We start from the raw sequence: 19,273 nt of genomic DNA, 5'->3' as shown, positions 1-19,273 counted from the left end.
GTCGAGAATTGGCCGCGTAGATTATGTGGCTCAAGTACGGCTGAGCGGACGGGAAGCCCTGTTCTCCACACCCTATGGTCGTATATATCGTATGTACTTCTTCTAGTATAAGAAGGGCTTATATAGGGCTAATTTGTTCCAAGATTTAGGCATGACTGAGGCTAATAAGGATAAGAATTAGGTTGAGATTCACCTATTCGTGCGACCAGTGCACTGATTCCTTAGCTAAACAATAATAGAAAGTTATTAGATCGTACCGTTCCCCCTAAAACACTCAGCATCTTAGTACCGAAATCTGTGTATTGCTGTACCTAACTTCAATAACTTGAGTAATAGTAGGATAAAGGAGATACGTCGTGTTGACAAGTATTTCACGTCAGACAGTAGGCGGAAGGTATGACTACAATTCGACAGATATCCTTCTTAATGTCCACTTACAACTAATAGATTTGCCTTATACTTCTGTCTTGCTCATAGTCTACCATCATCTTCCATTCGGAGACAGATGCACTTTCAAGCCCTAATCACACAGGCTAATCCCGATATAGTTACTGCGTAAAATACTTATGTGTTTACCGAACGAGTCCAGATATTGTATATTACCCATACCAACACCGTATGAAAGATACAATGTTATATTTACAGTATAGCCTCATTGGATAGTACGCCCCTGACCACTCCACTTGGCATCTGCAGGCAATCACCACGTCAGCCCAATCTGGGCTTGTAAGCCTGATTTGATCCCTCTGGGGGTTTCAGCCCCCCAGCTGATCTCGGTTGCGCACAACTACTGTGAAATATGCCTGGTCTTATTAAATTCCACCCAAGCCCCAATTCACCAGATACACCTGCAAAAAGCTAGACCCAAGTGGTACGTTCAATATCTGTTGTTCTGTTCACTTGCTGTTCGACTGCTTCTTTGATTGTTTCATAGACGCTCCGTTCACTTCTGGTCCCTCGCCCTGACTGCTGGGTCTCTGACACCAAATCTCGACGCATTTCTAACTTCTTATTTTCAGCTAGAACCAGACGATTCCTTACCAAATGGCAGCCCCTAATAGCGACAGTCTCGGCGAAACCGACATGCAGAATGGCCCGCGGCTTGGGCATCGCAAGCCAGATGAAATAAAACAGGCACCCGTTCGGCTTCAAGATGCCGTCGGGAGGAAATTTATCTTTCCGTTTCACTTAGCCAACACCTGGGCCGTAAGACAAATTCCCCCATGTTTGGTCTGTGGTTCCTGACTGCCACAGGGTATGGCGCGTTTAATTCAGGAGGCATTCGTGCACATAGAAGGAATTGAGCCGCATGTTCACAAAGGTTACTACGACCTTGTTGGGCCTGACGGCAACATAATTCTCCCGTCGGTCTGGGAACATGTCGTTGAGCCAGATTGGTCGGTCACGATGCAAATGTGGCCGACTCAAGGGCCAGAGCCGGAACCCGAAGCTGCTCCAGCTACTAGCGCCGCAGCAGCAGCAGCAGAAGAAGAAGAAGAAGAAGAAGAAGCAGCAACAGAAAAAGCACAAAAGCCCCCACCTCATAAGATTTCCAGTAATCGGCCCGCCACGGTTACGTCGGAAGGAGTCTTCAACTTTCTTGAGGGAGCGATGGCGGATAGAACACATTCACTGCATATTGCCCTCTTCGAACTTCAGTTCGATCACAAAATTCCGGAAGCCAACGTTACTGTTTCATGCAATCTGGGCCCCGTTGCTGACGACAGCTCGGCAGATGTGGAAAGTTGGAAGGTCGGAATTTTTCATCGTTATTCATCGGGAGTCGTGTTCGAGAAGAGCCAGAGGCCGCGCCAATATGATAAGAGCGTAGTCAAATCGGCCACTTTTGATCTAGAAGATCCAGAAGGCTATGGCGTAGATCCAGAAGGCCATGGCGTGGTTGTTTTGGTACGACGTCGGCGCAGTGAAGAGGCGGTCTCATTTTCTTTGGGCTTTGACGTAGCCAATGTGGACTACGGAGGCTACGTGAGTCATGACAGAATAGAAGAAACTGTTCAGATTGACGAGAAGAAGAAGACCTCCTGGACACCTCTGTCGTGGGCCGCGGCAAACGGGTGGGAGGACGGCTTGAATCTGCTACTCCGAGAAGAGGGCACCTTACAGCAACTAGATAATATTGGGAGATCGGCACTCTCCTGGGCCGCTGGCAGCGGGCAAGAAAATGCTACAGGGTTGTTGCTCAGCGAGCCGGAGATACAAGCGGACGAAGAAGACGTCCATGGAAGGACACCTCTCTCTTGGGCTGCTGGGGGCGGCTATGTCAAAACAATCGACCTGTTGTTAACTCAAGAGGGAGTCAATGCAAGCAGCACCGACTATGATGGCCGGAGTCCACTGGCGTGGGCAGCTGGAAACGGTCATGTCGATGCTATACGCAATTTACTAAGTGCGAAGGGAGCTGATGGACAACACATCCTATCGATTCACGATGAAAGCGATCCTGACAATAGCTCAGTATCCTGGGCTGCCAGGAAAGGACAGGAAAATACTTTACGCATTCTGGTGGAGGAAGGGCTACGACTACCAGAAAAGCCGGAGCAACACAAGAGGCTACCATGGGCGCACTTTTATCTACACAAAGCTGCGGAACAAGGATGGGTTATCTTGGCGAAGCTCTTGATTGAAAAGAAGGCCCTGGTCGACCCACGAGATCCAGACTACGATGACCGCACGCCTCTCTGTGTCGCTGCAGAGAAAGGCCAGTCGGAAGTGGTTAGGATTCTATTGAAGGCTGGTGCAGCATGCAATTACCAAACTGCCAAGGCTCTAGAAACTCCACTCGGTCTGGCAATTCGATTTGGACATGAGGGTGCGGTCAAGGTTCTTCTTAGCGCCGGGGCTAATATCAAGCTGGAAAACGCCAAGGGCGAGGCACCTATGGATTTGGCAAAGCATCACCCAACAATCTTCCACATGGTGGCCGCTGTAGACAAAGATGGCAGGCTCGCCGAAGCGGAGGATCCTCACCTTCATTCCAGCGTTGACCATGAATTCAAAGCGACAGTCATTGATTTCGTCTCTGTGTCTGGGGTTCAGACCCCATGCGCTGCTGAGATTGACGTTGATGACCTGCTGAAGAACCCTTTGGTCTCTACTACCCCAGATGCTGCTTCTACATCGTTCCGATGGCTACATCTTCCTGCTAATAACGTGAGTCTGGCATCTAGCTTCTTGGTATCATGGGCTGACACATCGTAGATGCGATGGGTTGAGGCAAGACCACTGCATTTGGCCGTCGCGTATCAATCTAACTAGTGTCTACCGTACAGCTTTTGATGACGAGACTTTACGACAACCCAGCCTCGGCTTATAGAGTGCTCAAATCTGAGCGATGGGTAAGTCGACAACACCATGGCGCCACTGGTGTTCATCATGCTCGATTCATGCGTCCACAATGCCAGGCGTTTCCAAGTGCCTCACTCTGTATGTTGTCCTATGATAAGACCTGACTTCATGACTCCAGTGCATGAACACTGCAGGTTTTTCATTCGCTTAATTTTGATCTTTACAGGGGCCCTGGAACCAGAAGAGGCAGACTACCGCTCCGACCTGGTGCTATTTGTAAGCTTTACTTCGGATGCCAAACTTGTGCATATGCTAAGGTAAAAACAGATGCCTTTCCTGCACTGGGACTTTGAAGAGCTGCAGGCCAAACGCGAAGCAATTGTCAGCTCCCCAACACACAAACAGATCCCAAGTCATACGCTGGTTCGCGATCAAAAGCTGGTGAAAGCGTACCTAACCGATGATCACCCCTTACATATTCGCCGCACCTTAGATCAATACTATTATCACACTCTTACAGACACTACAAGGAGAGACAAAGATCAGCTCCTCACGAGCTATCAGAACAAAAATGAGATGCAACCAAGGATACTTACCATGGTTGACCAACTTTGGCTGTGGGTGCTAAATGGGGACCAGGGCAAGCCTGACATAGTCGTTAGCTGCTTCCCAGTTGTCGATCAACAAGAAGCCTCAGCACAGCCAGACCCTCACGGACTGATGAATATACTACGGTGCATCAAGCTACGCCTTCTGGATGAGCCGTCTTCCGTTCAGACGGCATATGATCTGGCAGGTCTGATTGCGGCGACATGCTCTAGGGTCTACTTCGACCGTGCAAGCACTCTGAGTTTTGGGAATACGAAATCGACTCTGCAGTTTTCGGAGCTCTATGAAACAGAAATTAGTGATATAGTAAGTCCATCTCTGATAGCTTTACTGCACCAGTCTCCTTTGCTTAACTTACTATGTGTAAGATCCAAGAGGAGAGCGTCCTATTTGGGAAGTTCACGAACCTTGAGAAGGAGGACTTGGCAAATATACGCAGTGAAGTCGGCTTGATCTCTAGGATAAAGGCAATTCTCGACGATTTGAACATCATGTCTGTGCTATTTGATGATCAACGGAAGATGGTAAAGATCATGGACAATATCGTTAAGTCTATTTCAACATACGACAATGGAAATAGAAGCCCGGAAACGCAAAATTCTGCATGCAGTTCAAGAGAGGAGCAAAGCAAAATGTACGCAAAAAAGCGTCTAAGCAGTTTCAGCGACGCGAGGACCGATACCGACGTGATTGCCTACGCAAGCCAACGCGCAAATGGGATCTGGGGAACTCGCAACGAACCCGATAACTTCAGCCTGCCGCTGGCGCTGGTCAACGCCAGCATCGACGAAATCAACACTATGATTAAGCGGGCAGAGAGGACCAGCGAATCTGTATCTGATAATTTTTTCCTTTTGTCTGGTATTTACCAGTGGCCATGCTAACTATGTGTTCGCAGCTCAACTTCCTTGTAGACCTAAAGTTGAAGCAAAACAGCGTAATGGATACGAAAGAGTCGCTGAAGCAAGGACGTACCGTTTTGATCTTTACCTTGACCACTATTGTCTTTGTCAGTATTTCCTGGAAGCAGCGCAACCTTTTTGACAGTAAACTGACCTGCTGCAGCTACCTCTATCGTTCATGGCTACATTCTTTACCCTAGATATAAGTCAGTTCCAAACCAACGCGAAGGGAAAGCTTGACTTGGGCTACGTCTCGTATATCATATGTAAGTGCTCCTTCATGTGACTAGTATCTCTAAACTTGCGCTTAGGGCTAACCCCAAGGCTACTTGCAGTCCCCATCTCCACCCTAATATCAGCGGCCCTCATCTGGGTTGCTTTTAGAGTTGACTACCTGGAGGTGGCATGGAGCTGGCTAACGGAGAGTGTGAGGCGCATGTTAGACAGTATAAAGACTAGCACAACTAAGACCAAAGGGCTAACGGATCTAGAGGCACAAGGAGGTCACAGCTCCTGTACCACTCCCGCGGCAGGTTCAAAGTCATCAAAGTGACATATCTGATCAGATGCCATTGTTCTCTTGGATTAATTCACAAACCCTACTCCTTATTAGAGGGGCCTGTATTTAATATACAGCCCCTTACAGTCAATATCTATATACTAAATGTGATGTTCGGCGGGGTGGGATTATCTGATGGTTGGAATACGACCGAGATACATCATGCTTAGTCCATGAATCGGTCGGTCAAAAATCAGTTGACCGTTTTCAGCTGTAACTTCATCCATAGATTCATCACACTGTGCGTTCAATGTAGTCTTTCTCGATTCCCAGCCGCGGCCAGGTTGTGTCGCGATACAATGCATTTCATTTTTCTGCAGTCTTGGCTCTCTCCGCAATCGGCTTGCAGCGACCTCAGTGTTCCAAGGTCTTCCAAGGACACTAAGAGAATCAGATAGGGGAACGCAATAAGAGAATCCAATGCTGCGGATATAAATTTGTGAAGATAGCTGGTAGTGATTTGGCTAAGGACAGAGCACCCTCAGTTCTGGCTTTGAATTTCCCGTCGCAAATATTCTTTTCCTCATCACTGAACATAGCTTTATTCCGGATGTACAAGGCGGGCTTTGCACGGCTACAGGCCACACAGAGCCTCTTGGCTTGACCCAGGAAGCCATGTTCATTTGTTCGGGTATAGGCAAATATGCCGACGTTCGGTTCGTTTCCTTGGATTGTATCGACCTTGTGTGGTAAAGTCTTTCTCCATGGAAACTTGGTGATGCCTGTACCCATTGCTCAATGCCCCGTCTTACTTGATGCGAAATTGACGGTTTTCGAGATTGTCACACCGTCAATTTCCCTCTCTGCGTGCTCCGTACCACCCACTGGAAAGGTAAACCTGGGCTCTGCAACTCGATCTATCTTCGCGACCACAGATTTACCCCTGGTGGCATTTTTCTAATGATTTTGCTTCTGAAAATGCCCGCCTGAAGCTGATCACTTTGTGCGACAGTTTTTTCCTGGGTTGCCACTCTGGGCCGGGATATCGACGATCAGACTGCCTGTGGTTGTTCTCCTGCAAGGATAACACAATACCATTTATGTTTTGAGAGCTGGGGTAGAGTTTGCACAGACAGGAGACGCAGCTCAATGATTGCTGAAGATCGTTGGTGATGACACCATTAATGGGCATTCGTTCTTCATTTCCTTCCTGAAATGCGCTCCGCACGGGTACATGAATCTGGATTGGAAAGAGTTTCCAAACAGCGCATTAATTTGCGAGATTCAAGAGGACCAAATGAAATCGGCCCCTGTCGATCTTGGACTGTTTGTGTGAGAACTAAGGTATCTCTGATCAAAATTCACCCTGACTTGAAAGGAAGTGTGTTCCTGTTTTAGCTACTGTACAAGGGTGTACTCGAGGCTGATTTCGCTCTTCCTCTCTTCCTGTTGTCATGACAGACGCATGTCATTTCCAGGCTGTAGAGTGGGATAAGACATATCCATAAAGCCCATGTATCCACTCAATATATCTTCCGTGCTTATATCCCATAGGAAGTCCGGCCATAAACCAGTTCCATATACCGGTGCCCCTTGTGTGACGTCATACTCTTCACCCATGAGGGAAGAGTCCTGAAAAGATGAGGCGCTAGGAAAGGTGGATGGCCCAGGGCCGCCATGAGGTACTTCGGAAAGTGATGCAGGACTGTCCTCGGGTTGCAGTAAGTGATACTTTTGCTCGAACCATTCAATAATATGTCCCATCCAGACCTCGTAGAAGTGTTTGGAGTGCTGCTTCACTTCTGTATCCACTCTATCCTTACTGAATCTCGCAAGGTGGTGAAGCGCTCCCCGCAGCACTTGTCGCATATTGAGAGCTGAGCACAGATCCCCCACATGCTGACTGCGTGGGGCATATTCTGCACCCAGCACAGCAAGTTTGCAGCCCAAAACCAAGTTGAAGCCTGTGTGTAGCCATTGCGCATGATTGATTGCTCCATAGCTTTCCGGGGCGAATGTGAAGAGAAAGTCGAAAAACTCCTTCGCTCCGGTGAGACCACGACTGAGAAACTCTACCTGAAAGGGGGATAGGTCCAAGCGTTGATGACTACTTTGAAGATGCGGTAAAAGTCCAGCATCGGAATGAGAGCGAGGTATTGATGAAGCAGGCTGATTAGGCGTTTCGTGCTTATCAAATAAACAAGCCTGACAAAGGAACAGCTGTAAAGTGTGTAAGCTAAATTGTAAGAGAGCTAGCATTTTGTCGATAAGAAATTAGCATCACATGCGTATTCTTCTTGAGAGAAGAGTGCCACTCACAGTTGTCAGAAAACTCTGTTGACAGTGTCATCTTATATTGATCGATCTCGGTTTGAAATCCATGCATATCGGCCTCTCGCACTGAACTTGCAGTATTGACCACAGCGTCATCGATCCGCTCGAAGATTCGTTGCAATCTGACTAGTTGTATCAAGTATCGATCGCTGGCAGTTTCGGCATTTGATAGCAGTTCAAAAGCTTGCTTTTCGATATATGACAATCGAGTCATCATGCGATCCTTTTGCAACACTGTCGACCGACTACACGATTCAACCCTGTCAGCGAGATAAAGATAATGTGGGTCTTATTACTGACCATGAAGATAGGATATAGCATCCAATCAAAGCTCTTCTTTTGTCGTTCACAGATTGCTTGGTACTGTATAAATCTGATGCTACCATGTTCACGGCCATCCGTGAGTAGGATGACTGGGTTTCTGACACTCGGTCGAGTCGTAAATCCCCAACGACACTCCAAGCAAGATGAAGATAGCTAGAGAATCTCATGTTTTCGGACTGGTGTTGTGACCTGTGATAAAAAGTATTTGAGTCAGTGTTCTCTTCTGCGTTAAAGTGATACAGGGATCAATGACCATGCCAAAGCGATGAGGAGTCCCTGTAGCACGTCCATGGATGGATTATGGGAGAATATCATCCGGTCAGCCACAGCCGACTGAAAAGCTCCTTCAAATACCTGCTGAGTGGCGGCGTTTTGGCTTAATGAGACCTTGAGAATAGCCAGCAACAAAAATGGCTTCTCTGCTCGTAGCCGATCGAGCGTCGTTTCGGGTGCGATTAAAACAAATGGAAAGTATGGCATCAATTTGTGCCGGAAGGTGTTGAGCATAGTGGCCGCGTCATCATAACTCACAACTCCACGGTCGATAACATCCTGGGACTTGTCCTGGTTGGGGTGAGCTTTTGGCTCAGGATTAGGTATGCCACAAACACCGGGTATAGTTTGGTGTTGATTAACTACCCGTGCCAAGAGTTGATCGACCTTTGCTTCAAGAGCCTCGACTCGTCTGATATTTCAAGCTTTCATCAGCACTAGCTTGAATACCGCCAGTCATGGAATCATGGAATTCGGAGCCTTACGTCCCCTTCTTCACGGGGTTGTAGCGTGCCCGAGCGGGCCGGAAATAGCACTCTTTGTCCAGGCGTTGGCATCTAGATCTTACATTAGCCTTTTGTCTATGCATTCTCAAAAGAGCTCGTCGACCCGTATTCATAGTGCCACTACTTACCGATCGCATGCCGAAGAATCGGGGGCTCGGACACATCGGATTTTACCGCGAGCACAGTTTTGGCACGTTTTAATATGTCCCACCGTAGGAGACGCCATTTTCCGATTTAAGTAAGGCTCGTTTTGTACCTATAAGGTGTAAGGGCAAGGGAGAGGGCAGGCGAAGAGGATAAGGACAAGGATACGGACACGGACACGGACAAGGACACGGACAAGGACACTCCGAGTCTTGGCATCAACTGGCAGGCAACGACTTATATCGGATCCACTTTAGCGCTATAACCATACCTTCGATCTGATGGCAGCGTTGATGGTTGGTTTAATTCAACATGGAAGGATTTGGGTGTCAGATTACAGCAACTCTTGAATCTAAAAAAAAGCCTCACAGCCTCATATGGGCTTCAATGAGTAGATAGGCAACGTGGAAACACCTTGGCAGCACTTTGTAGATCTGGAAATAAATAGTGGCAGTTTATCATGGTTCTACTCAAGAAATTAACTCACTCGTGACCTCTACAATCTTGCTTTTCTTTGAAAAACTACACGTCTTTCCACAACCTCTATACCAGACTTCCACTATGGCCAACACCGATGAGTGTACCTTGCAAACATGTCCGCTGAGCGCTGCTTATATCGGATATCGGCCTAATGTGCCCGGAAATATGGTTTATCTTGCGCTTTTCGCAGTCTTGATGGTTGGACAGGTCGGTGCGGGTATTAAGTATCGAACTTGGAGTTTTATGGTCCCAATGGCTGCTGGCCTTATATTGGAGGTGATAGGATATTTGGGCCGAGTGTTCCTGCACAACAATCCATTCAATTTCGATGCCTTCTTGATGTAAGTTACTACTTTCATCACTCTGTTGGAATGGCCCTAACTGTTAACGATGTAGGTATTTGATATGTCTCACAATTGCACCAGCATTTTTCACAGCTGGCATATATCTTTGCATGGGTCGTATCATTACTGTTTACGGGGAGGAATTCTCACGCTTGAAGCCGAGAACTTACACCTACATCTTCGTGACCTGTGATTTGATCTCTCTTGTGTTGCAAGCAGCTGGTGGTGCTGTCACCTCTATCGCCGATGAAAGAGCCCTTCGGGACACTGGAGTCAACATCATGATCGCCGGGTTAGCCTTCCAAGTCGTTTCCTTGGTGGCATTCTCTGTCCTTGCAATTGAATATGGAGTCCGGGCTGTACGAGCACGACGAATGCATTCTCAGAAGCGACGAGCAAGCTGGAAGAGGAGATCATTCTTGCTTGGTAAGTACATCACGTCCCGACTCTATATCATGAATGCCCGCTTACTGGATATTAATATTAGGCTTGGCAACCGCAATTTTGACTATAGTGATTCGGTCTGCTTTTCGGGTAGCTGAGCTCCAGAGGGGATTCGACAGTAGTCTTGCCAATGACGAGGTAGCGTTGATGATTCTCGAAGGCGCCATGGTTTCAATTGCGTGTATTTGCTTGACGGGCTTGCATCCTGCTCTGCTTGTGGGCAAAAATTGGAAGACACCCGGAGCGCTTACACAGGTCTCGGATTCGGAAACAGAATTGAATTGAATCATGGATGTCATGGTTTGAAAGTCTCCATAGATATAGATCAGCCTGCATGCGACTATATGTAAGTGAAGATCAGGACTTAAGTCGCACTAAATAGTGTAGCTGGTAATACTTAGGTTCCTCGTACTAAATGAACACGAATTTCAGCCATTCTGGTTTATAAAGACTACGGGTATTTATTGCGTGCGTTCTTTTTGTGAAAAATTGGATTATTATTTCACACCGTTCACACTTCTATCCTCCACCTCTAGAATTCCTACCTATATCACGCACCTAGAGTGATCCTAAGACAGAGTCCTCGCTACTTGTTTCCAAGGGCCTGAGAATTGGGCACGTAGTTGTAAAAAAAAAAAAAGCTAAAAAACATACAACAGTAAGGATTCGCTAGTGGTCACCCACCTAACTACTAACTTACCGGCGTGTGGCTTAAGTACGGCTGAGCGGACGGGAAGCCCTGTTCTCCACACCCTGTGGTCGTATGTACTTTTTCTTACATTGAAGCGGATTATACAGGGCATAATTTGCCAATAAAAAACAACCATGTTCCACCTTTGAGAGCAATATCTGGGGGTAATGGTTGCTAGATAGGTGATAAGCAAGGGAGGTAGCATCCTTGACACTTCGCATTCACTTGGGTATCAACTTTGGAATATCATACGGAGGCACATGTTCACGTATACATATATTCAACGCTTAGGAGTATGAAACAGCGGGACTGGACAGAACAAGATCAAGAACAAGACGAGAGAAAAAGACCACTCAGCCCAAGTGCAAAAACAAGACGTAACTTCGTAGTACCAGCCACACAAGACAAAAGACAAGGAAATGAAACCAACGATTAATTAGCAGCCCTCAAAGCCCTCAATCTCGCCCCAAGCCCATCCTCCGCCTCAGCATCAACCCCCTGCCTCTCGGGAACCTTCACCTCCTCCTTAGGGACCTGACTCTCCTCAAGATTCCGCCTCATATCAACGCCGGCATCATCAGCAAGCTGCTCCATAAGCCGATCAACCTCCGTCTCCCCCTCAGCTCCATACTCCTGCATACTAACACCCTGCGCAACATCCTCAATAGCAGAACTAGCAATCTTGAAATCCTCACTGCGCGCCAGGAAATTATTCGCATGCCCGACCAGCTGTTCAAGATTAACACTGCGCGACGCAGCGTCCAGACCGCGCGATGCAAGCGCCAACGTGCGTGATGTGTCGCGCGTGCTTTGAGCGGCTTTTAGTTCGTTGATTATTACGTCTGCGCGGGCCGCTTCGGATTTTAGTGTTACTTGACGGCGTTTTTCGCGGATTGCTGATGCGGCGTGGATTCGGGCGATCTGAAATTCGTGGTTTTTCATTGCTTTGTCTGCTTTTGCTTTTTCGGATTTGTAGGTTGATTCGGCGCGGATGGCTTCTTTTTTTAAGCGGTTTGAGTGGAGCTGTTTTGGTGTTAGTATTTGGTTTGAGGTTTTGAGGTTGTTTGCGGTGTTTTGGAGTGGTTGTGTATGTTCGTTGTTGGGCGGAGGGAGTGCGGGGAGTTGGAGTGGGATGGGAGTGCCCAGGTGGGACGGGGGTTGCTTACCTTGACATTTGTGCGGGCTTCGAAGATGGGGTCTTTGCGAACCATGATGGCGGTTGGATTGGATGTATGAGGGAGAGAGAGAGAGAGAGAAAGATGGAGTCGGAGATATGAAAGAGGGTTGGAGATGGCGCGTGGCAAACGTCACTGACCGCATTCAGTGCATTTTTAGCGTCGGTTTATTTTGGTCGCAGACCAGTCTACATCGGTCGAACTGCCGGTTTACTCGATTGGAATCTAGAGTCCATTCAGTGAAGAATACGTTGTTTATAGGTTAGGCAGCAGGTTGCTTCGGCTATCACGGCTATACCTTATCAGCACCAGATCGGTCTACAAAATTAAGTAAAATGGTAGGCAAAGTGAGCCAGTCAAATTTGCTAAAAAAACTAGTATACAGCCAAAAACCCTCAGCGTTTGCTCAGCAGAGATAATCTGCGAGAACTCCTGGAACTCCGTGAAACTCGATGCTTTCCGTTATTACGTCGCCGACCGGATTTCAAAGTACTACCCTGTTGCGACAGACTGAGACTATCGATTGCCCAGGCCATGGTCAACAACAACTCCCAACTCGGTCGAGCCTCCGGGGCGCCAGCCGACCAGGTCGCGGAGAAATGCTCACTAACCGCTAGCTGCAATGCTCTGCCCGTCGCATCGCGAAGTGGACGCGCCAAGGCTGGGCTGCAAGCAAGTAGTCTGGTGAGCAGTCTCATCCGAAACACCGGACGACTGGACGCCTTCGAGGACGACAGACTCGGGGTCGAAATCAACCATAGAATCAAAGGGAAATGCTGATAGATCTCCGCCGTCGAGAACATCAAAGGCAAACCCGTCTTCAGGGAAAGAAGAATTTGGCTCAGCGGGTGAATCACCGTTGAACAGGCGGCGGAAGTCATCGTCAGAAAGAGGAGCTGCAACGTCATTTGCAGTTGAAGGTTCTTCGGAAAGGTCGAAGAGAGGGAGGGCGCTTCCAGCTCCTTCGAGACCTCCGACGGACACTGCAGGTCACACAACACCGCTGCAGGATGTTGTGTCGCGTCGGAGGCTTCAGCCAGAGTGGAAGGTTTGAGGGTGGGGGAGTAGTCGGTCACGGAGGGGGTGGGGAATGGGATTCGTTCCATGGGGAGTTCGTCACCTTCCTGCTTGAAGAGGGTAGGCGTGAGGGTGGGAGATTCGATGGCGGGAGAGCTGGCTTTGGGAGTGGCGCTGCGAGATCCGCGGACCTCAGCGGAGAGTTGAGCCACCTGTTGACTGAGGCGGTTGTTCTCGGTCTCCATCTGTGATAGCCGCTGAATGAGGAACTGGTTCTGTTGTTCCATGCGGATCTTCTCGGTCTCGAGCTTCTCCATCTCCAGCCTTTTGCGCTCGCGTGATGTTTGAGCGGCCGCGCGGTTCCGGAGGACCCGTTCTATCCGACGCTGCTCTTTCTCATCATCTGTCTTAGCGCGTTTGCTAGTTCTGTTAGTGATGATTCGCAAGTGGGCGAATGGGGGGCACACATACCGAGGAGGTAGATTTGTCTTTGGGGTTGGGAGTTCTTGTCCCCAAGACTTTCTCTTCTTTGCTGGCTTCTTCTCGTCCTCTTCCTCCTTGATGTCATCCTCTGGCTCTGGCGAGTCCAGTGATGTATCTGCTGGGGAGATTGTGTACATTTCGGGATCAGGAGATGTTGGCAAAGTGTCCAACGGGTTGATAGTGTCGGCCATGATATTGGATACCGGTGCCGGATGCGAGGTTGTGTTCTGATGAAGACACTTGAGGGGGTAAGATGAGAATAACCTAGTCAAGGCCACGCTGTCATCACGGCACCGGAGATCCAGACTCCGGGGAAATTGAGTCAGAGGGTGAGTCAGCAAGAAGAGAGAGAATGGAAAGGACAACTGTCTGTTTGCAGAAGGTGGAAGAGTGGCAGAGTGGCAGACTTAAGTAGAGGCCAGCGTGGTCTGAAGGGGGGGGACAAAGGGGACTGTAGGTACAAGGTGGCGCATACAATACACTATGATAGGGGAAGTACCCATTTGGTGTAAATTACGAATCATTTCCCCCCCTGCGCCCCTGCATTCCATGGTTCCGGCAGAATTCCAGCCAACCAGATTGTCTCGCCTGAAACATTCGCCTTCTCCTTACTACATGGCATACGTACCAGTACGGCCATACTCAGCCCCTGTTACTATCTATAGAGGCCAGGCCCCCAATATACGAGAATCCCCAAGGTGTTGGTCCTATGGCCCCTATGTAGTAGCCCCCATATGCAATTACATTGGGGTCCAATACTCTGTACAACTGTAAAATCAATGACTCGGCAAATAAACACATCCAATCGACTCATCAAAGCCCCCCCTACAATAGTAACTTTATACATCAACGTCCCACAGTAGAAAATGCAACGATACCCCCGATATCACATCAGCGCCCCCCCCCTCTAACTTACATGTGCAGCACACTACGGACTCCGTCCTCCGTGCCCGCAGTCTGACAGTCTCGAACAACCCCCAAGTGGACCCAATCCGGCTGAAGCGAGGCGATCACGGAGAATGTCCCATGCCAAAACCAATCAGTAGCCTGAGCACGCCAATCTAATTCTCCGCCCCTGAGTTGGAATGTCCATTGTTTATTGCAAATTGCAACGGCACTGTACACGGACTATGCAGGGGTTGATCGGATTGGTGGAAATGGGGGTGGGCGCCCTATATCTCGGGGATTACATCGAATTGTCTGGAACGTTGCGGAAGGTGTGGAGGGGAAGGGGAAGGGGCTGAAACGGCCTGGAGGTTATTGTGGTATTGCGCCCCTCTGCTCGTCTCAGATTGGAATAGGAGTCACTCCTATTCTATTGAATGTGTATGTGCATGTGTGTGCATGTGCATGGACATTGAACTAGTGGGTTATTTCTTTTGATGGTACATCTATACTTGAAGCAGTGGCCTATTTCGTAGTGACTAGTATATCCAGAGAATCGGGTCCTTCATAGTTCGGCTTATATTCATCCCATTTTTTGGAAACCTGACACCAGGGGAATTATATGCAGACCATCCGTGGCAAAAAGAGAAAAAAAAACAGTAAAGGTGAAACGCCATCCCATAGAAACAGTGCTCATGGCCAAATCGTAAGCGAATACATGCGGGGCTTGGTGAAAAATCCGTCGATCGATCTACATCTACATGGTAACATCCATCGTATCGTCGCCGGCATCGAGAGCATTCTGCATCTCAGGATCAGGAACGACAACACCACGTCCTCGGCCAGCAAGCAATTCACGCCTGACCTCGGGTCCGATGTCCTTGTGTCCACGGACGAGCAGCAGATCGAGAAGAGCCTCACGCTGATCCTCGGTGATGTCGTTACGGTAACGCTGGGCGAAGACCAGCAGAGACTGGTGCCACAGCACGGGCAGCTTGTAGCTCTTGGAGTTGAGACCGTTGGGTCCGTCATTCATGGCTTCGGAGGGATCGACTGCGCGGAAACGCATGAAGTGGAATACCACGGCGTCGATGACCTTGTACGGCAGTGCGTACTTCTTCTCCAGGAAGACTCGGATGAACATGTTGACGGCGCCGGTGCTTTCGAGCGATGTCATTGACTGCTCCGCAGCGAGGTCGCACATGCGCAGCAGAGCCGCGGCGGAGTGCAGCACCGGGACGGAGACGCGGGCAATCACTGATGAGACGATGTGGGCTTCGCGCAGGGTGCAGGTGCCGCTTGCGACGAGGGGGAAGAGGAGTCCTTTGAAGAAGCAGGCGGGCTTGTACAGCGCCTTGCGCAGAGCGTTGTAGGTGTGGACGTTCAGCTTGCGGGTTTCGTGGATCTCGGAGCGGGTGCGCTCCAGGAGGACCATGTTGATGAACTCTTGGGCTACGTGCGGCTTGGAGGAGATGAAGATTCTGGTTCCGGCGTAGACGGCATTGCCGGTCCAGTCTGCGGGTTCGGTGATCTCCAGGAGGGTTTGCCAGTTCGGTACTGAGGGGAGGATCTTGAAGGGCTTGGGGAGAGGGCCAGACTTGTAGCGGCGAAGAATCATGGCGACCCTAAACAGTATTAGCTTGAATAATTTGATGGGACCTGGAATACATACTTCTCGTATACTTCGATGGCCTTGGCGGGGATCTGGACTGCATCCTCGGGCAATCCACCACCTTGAATGAACGGTCCACCAGTGTGCTCACCAGCTTGCTTGGCCTCGTGCTCGGCGATTTTCTCTAGAATCAAATCGGCAAGGTTTGTGGTCTGGCCACTGGCGTTGGGATCCCTGGGGTGGAATATAGGGTCTTCCTCGTGGCCAGGCATGAACTTGTTGAACATATCTAGATCGTTGGGATCGACCTCCTATGGAGATATTAGTATAAACGATATCGAGTGGAAGATTGAAAGCTCTTACAACTTCCTCGACTTCGTCATCAACCCAGTCATCGGCTCCAAACTTGCCCTCGTCGTCGGAGAAAGGCTCCTCCTCTTCGAACCGAGTGTCGAATTCAAATGCGCCGTTCGACTTGGCTGAGCCCTGGGCGAGCTTTTGTTCCGCAGCGTCTTCGTCGGCCAATTCCTGACCCATCTGTAGAATGTTCCGCGACATCTTCGCATCGATGTATCCCTGTCCATTTTCGCCATCCTCGTCGTTTCCGGCCTTGCCCTTGCCCTTCTTGCTGCTCTGTGTCCGAAGGTGCCCCGCGGAACTAATATCTTCGGCGAGAGGGTTGTGTCTGCGAGCTGCAGCGGCGGCCCGGGAAGTTCCTGCCTTGGGCATGATGAGTGTGTTTTCTGGTGACTGATATGTCCCAAAAGAAAGAGTGAGAGCAGCGCCTAGAAACCTCGCATCAAAGCCCACATCGGAAATTGTGTGGTCATATTTTTTTTCTGCCAGGCGGTGCCCCCCAATCAATTCACCGCCTGTATCCACACCGCCCCGAACCTCCGACAGTTTTCTGCCCTGTGTCTTTGACCGCCCTTCCACTCAAGGAGATCGGATCATCGTGCATGATTGAGATCAGCTGAAGATACACTGCTGTCTCTGTTTGCTGCGTATCAAGCAGACTCATTTGGTTCTGGGATAGCTTGCGATGTAATTGAGAAGCTCCGAGGGCCCAGATCTCCTATATATTTCCGCGTGTGCGCGCCTCGCGAACAGTTTGTTGGCGACAGCATATTGATACCATCTCGTCTTATCAGATTGGGTAAGATCACATGTGGATTCTGCTTCTGCGAAATGTGCTTGAAGCCGTATTCATGACTCTGAATCCCCTCGAATTGGTCTTTATCCCATTCACTAACTCTATTTTGACCCCAGATCCAACGTCCTACTTTGAATGACCGCCTGCCAGAGCAATATATCAGCAGAACCCCACAGTTTTTATCCTTCTCCAAGCTAGGTATAGATACCTGTATTCACCATGGCGTCCGGCCAAGCTCCTGGGTCTTCTGCTCCCTCATCAAACATCAACTCCCCCAATCTACCGCCCAATGGCGGACCATTGCTCAACGCGCAATTCTCGGACTTGAACCCAAGATCATCTCCGGCCCCCGGCAGTGTTGCATCTGTCCAAGGTGACGGCCGAGCAAAGCGCAACAAACGGGACAGTCGCAAGAAACGTGAAGCCAAGGGCCTGGACACTGAGAATGCTCCTCCTACCAAGAAACGCGCCACGGCTGCACAAAGCACTGCCCTCCCCAGTTCAAAACTGCGTATTCTCCGGCCTTTGCTTCTCGCCGAGCCAAACGCCACAGATAGATACCCGCCACAGCCTCGCCAGCTCAACCACGTGAGCAGGAAGACCTCCGAAGTACTGGGCCAGAGCTGGGATTTCTACGAAGTCGTGGACAAACTCACCAACAAGAATGGTTTCCGCTACAGCTACGCCATTGCCGACCCTGGCTTTCCCCACATCAAATATCGACAGACAGATGTCCGCCCATACCATGCCCGCTTCAGCTTCGAGGATTCACCAGCCGCCATCTCATTCTCCGAGACCGCTACTGCGGTAACCACCAGTGACGCATGGCATACAGCTCGCGCGAATGTGTGTGCCCGAGAAGGTACATACTACTACGAAGCCCGGGTAATCAGCGGGATAGTCAACAATCCCCAAAACCCACCTCAAAACGGCAGATCAACAACCTCACCGCGCGGCCACGTCCGCATCGGATTCGCACGCCGCGAAGCTGACCTAGACGTCAACGTCGGAGTCGACTGCTATGGCTACGGCATCCGCGACGTAAACGGCGAAGTAGTCAACCGCATGCGCTGCGAATTCTTCTTCCCAAAAGGCGAAGCCATCAACGAAGGCGACGTAATCGGCATGCTAATCACGCTACCACCTCTATCCCTACACAAGAAGATAGTCGAAGGGACATACGACCCAGCCACGGACAACCGGGGCTCACACCCACCCACAGCAACGAACATCATCCGCGACCGAATCCCCTTCCACTACAAATCCGACTTCTGTTGGCAACAATCAAACGTCTTCTCGACAAAACACCTCCGCGACTATGCCTTCAACCTAAAAGAAACACCCACCTTCGGCCGTCCATCCCCCACAAACGCCGAAGACCCAACCCTCCGCACGCTCCCAGGATCCAGCATCACAATCTTCAAAAACGGCAAGGAAATGGGAACCCCCTTCAAAGAACTCTACGCCTTCCTCCCACCAGCTAGCCGCCTCGCAAATGGCACAAACAACCTCGGCATCGGCGAGCGCGAGAACGCCGACGATGGAATGATAGGCTACTACCCAGCCGTGAGCTGCTACGGCGGCGGCGCAGTGGAATGCCGATTCGAGGGGCCGTGGTGGGTAGGTCCACCATCAACAACAGAATCCGGAGCCCCCATCCGGCCCATGGGCGAACGCTTCAATGATCAAATTGTCGAAGACGTCCTGGCTGATATCGTCGATGAGGTCGAGGCTATGTTTACCTGGGGTGGGATTGATGGCGATGTTATTGGGAATAATAATCCTGCTGGAGATGGGGGGCTTGAGGAAGGCTCGGCTTCTGGGGCTGTGGGTGGTGCGGAGGTTTTGAAGGGTGGTGTTGGTGCTGCCATTGATTCTGTTTCTGCTAATACCCCTGGTACGGCTGGTGCGTCGGACTCCGCGGCTAATAGTAACCGCGAGACGCCGATTGCTGCGGATGGTGTTGGAGGTGTTGCTGAGGATGGGGTTAGTGTTGGGACGGCTGGGACGCCTTTGGCGGTGGAGATTACGGGCGATGGGGACGGGGATGGGGATGGGGATGTTGATATGACTTGATGGTTTGAAGAGGAGA

At 49.9% G+C, this 19,273-nt stretch overlaps 7 protein-coding genes across 7 annotated transcripts; 3 read left to right on the top strand and 4 right to left on the bottom strand.

Moving 5' to 3' along the window:
* Positions 1–1,044: 1,044 nt before the first annotated feature.
* PENARI_c005G01036 (ankyrin repeat domain-containing protein) lies at positions 1,045–5,201 on the top strand (the record flags this gene model as incomplete). Its single annotated transcript, XM_022629562.1, has 10 exons — positions 1,045–1,206; positions 1,255–3,171; positions 3,291–3,356; positions 3,423–3,444; positions 3,533–3,582; positions 3,634–4,221; positions 4,284–4,748; positions 4,814–4,924; positions 4,981–5,072; positions 5,129–5,201. The coding sequence occupies 10 exons, from the start codon at positions 1,045–1,047 to the stop codon at positions 5,199–5,201; spliced, it is 3,546 nt and encodes a 1,181-aa protein (XP_022490264.1).
* Positions 5,202–6,768: 1,567 nt separating this feature from the next.
* On the bottom strand, positions 6,769–8,979 carry PENARI_c005G07159 (Zn(II)2Cys6 transcription factor; the record flags this gene model as incomplete). Its single annotated transcript, XM_022629842.1, has 6 exons — positions 6,769–7,568; positions 7,636–7,895; positions 7,951–8,163; positions 8,228–8,659; positions 8,733–8,804; positions 8,882–8,979. The coding sequence occupies 6 exons, from the start codon at positions 8,977–8,979 to the stop codon at positions 6,769–6,771; spliced, it is 1,875 nt and encodes a 624-aa protein (XP_022490141.1).
* Positions 8,980–9,458: 479 nt separating this feature from the next.
* PENARI_c005G05267 (RTA1 domain-containing protein) lies at positions 9,459–10,450 on the top strand (the record flags this gene model as incomplete). The annotated part of the gene is made up of 3 exons (XM_022629741.1): positions 9,459–9,718; positions 9,774–10,147; positions 10,209–10,450. 3 exons carry the CDS (start codon positions 9,459–9,461, stop codon positions 10,448–10,450), a joined length of 876 nt encoding a protein of 291 aa, XP_022490093.1.
* Positions 10,451–11,288: 838 nt separating this feature from the next.
* On the bottom strand, positions 11,289–12,067 carry PENARI_c005G08375 (putative SNF7 family protein Fti1/Did2; the record flags this gene model as incomplete). The annotated part of the gene is made up of 2 exons (XM_022629901.1): positions 11,289–11,879; positions 12,023–12,067. 2 exons carry the CDS (start codon positions 12,065–12,067, stop codon positions 11,289–11,291), a joined length of 636 nt encoding a protein of 211 aa, XP_022490519.1.
* A 570-nt stretch (positions 12,068–12,637) lies between these two features.
* On the bottom strand, positions 12,638–13,722 carry hacA (transcription factor HAC1; the record flags this gene model as incomplete). The annotated part of the gene is made up of 3 exons (XM_022629584.1): positions 12,638–12,927; positions 13,014–13,468; positions 13,520–13,722. 3 exons carry the CDS (start codon positions 13,720–13,722, stop codon positions 12,638–12,640), a joined length of 948 nt encoding a protein of 315 aa, XP_022490505.1.
* A 1,451-nt stretch (positions 13,723–15,173) lies between these two features.
* On the bottom strand, positions 15,174–16,757 carry PENARI_c005G06995 (snoRNA-binding rRNA-processing protein ENP1; the record flags this gene model as incomplete). The annotated part of the gene is made up of 3 exons (XM_022629830.1): positions 15,174–16,041; positions 16,089–16,339; positions 16,392–16,757. 3 exons carry the CDS (start codon positions 16,755–16,757, stop codon positions 15,174–15,176), a joined length of 1,485 nt encoding a protein of 494 aa, XP_022490518.1.
* A 643-nt stretch (positions 16,758–17,400) lies between these two features.
* On the top strand, positions 17,401–19,257 carry PENARI_c005G12264 (SPRY domain-containing protein; the record flags this gene model as incomplete). The annotated part of the gene is made up of 1 exon (XM_022630079.1): positions 17,401–19,257. One exon carries the CDS (start codon positions 17,401–17,403, stop codon positions 19,255–19,257), a length of 1,857 nt encoding a protein of 618 aa, XP_022490388.1.
* Between the last annotated feature and the right edge of the window lie 16 nt (positions 19,258–19,273).

The sequence above is a fragment of the Penicillium arizonense genome (assembly GCF_001773325.1).
Source record: "Penicillium arizonense strain CBS 141311 chromosome Unknown PENARI_contig005, whole genome shotgun sequence".
NCBI classification, from domain to species: Eukaryota; Fungi; Ascomycota; class Eurotiomycetes; order Eurotiales; family Aspergillaceae; genus Penicillium; species Penicillium arizonense.
This window is presented reverse-complemented; position numbering and strand designations above follow the sequence as displayed.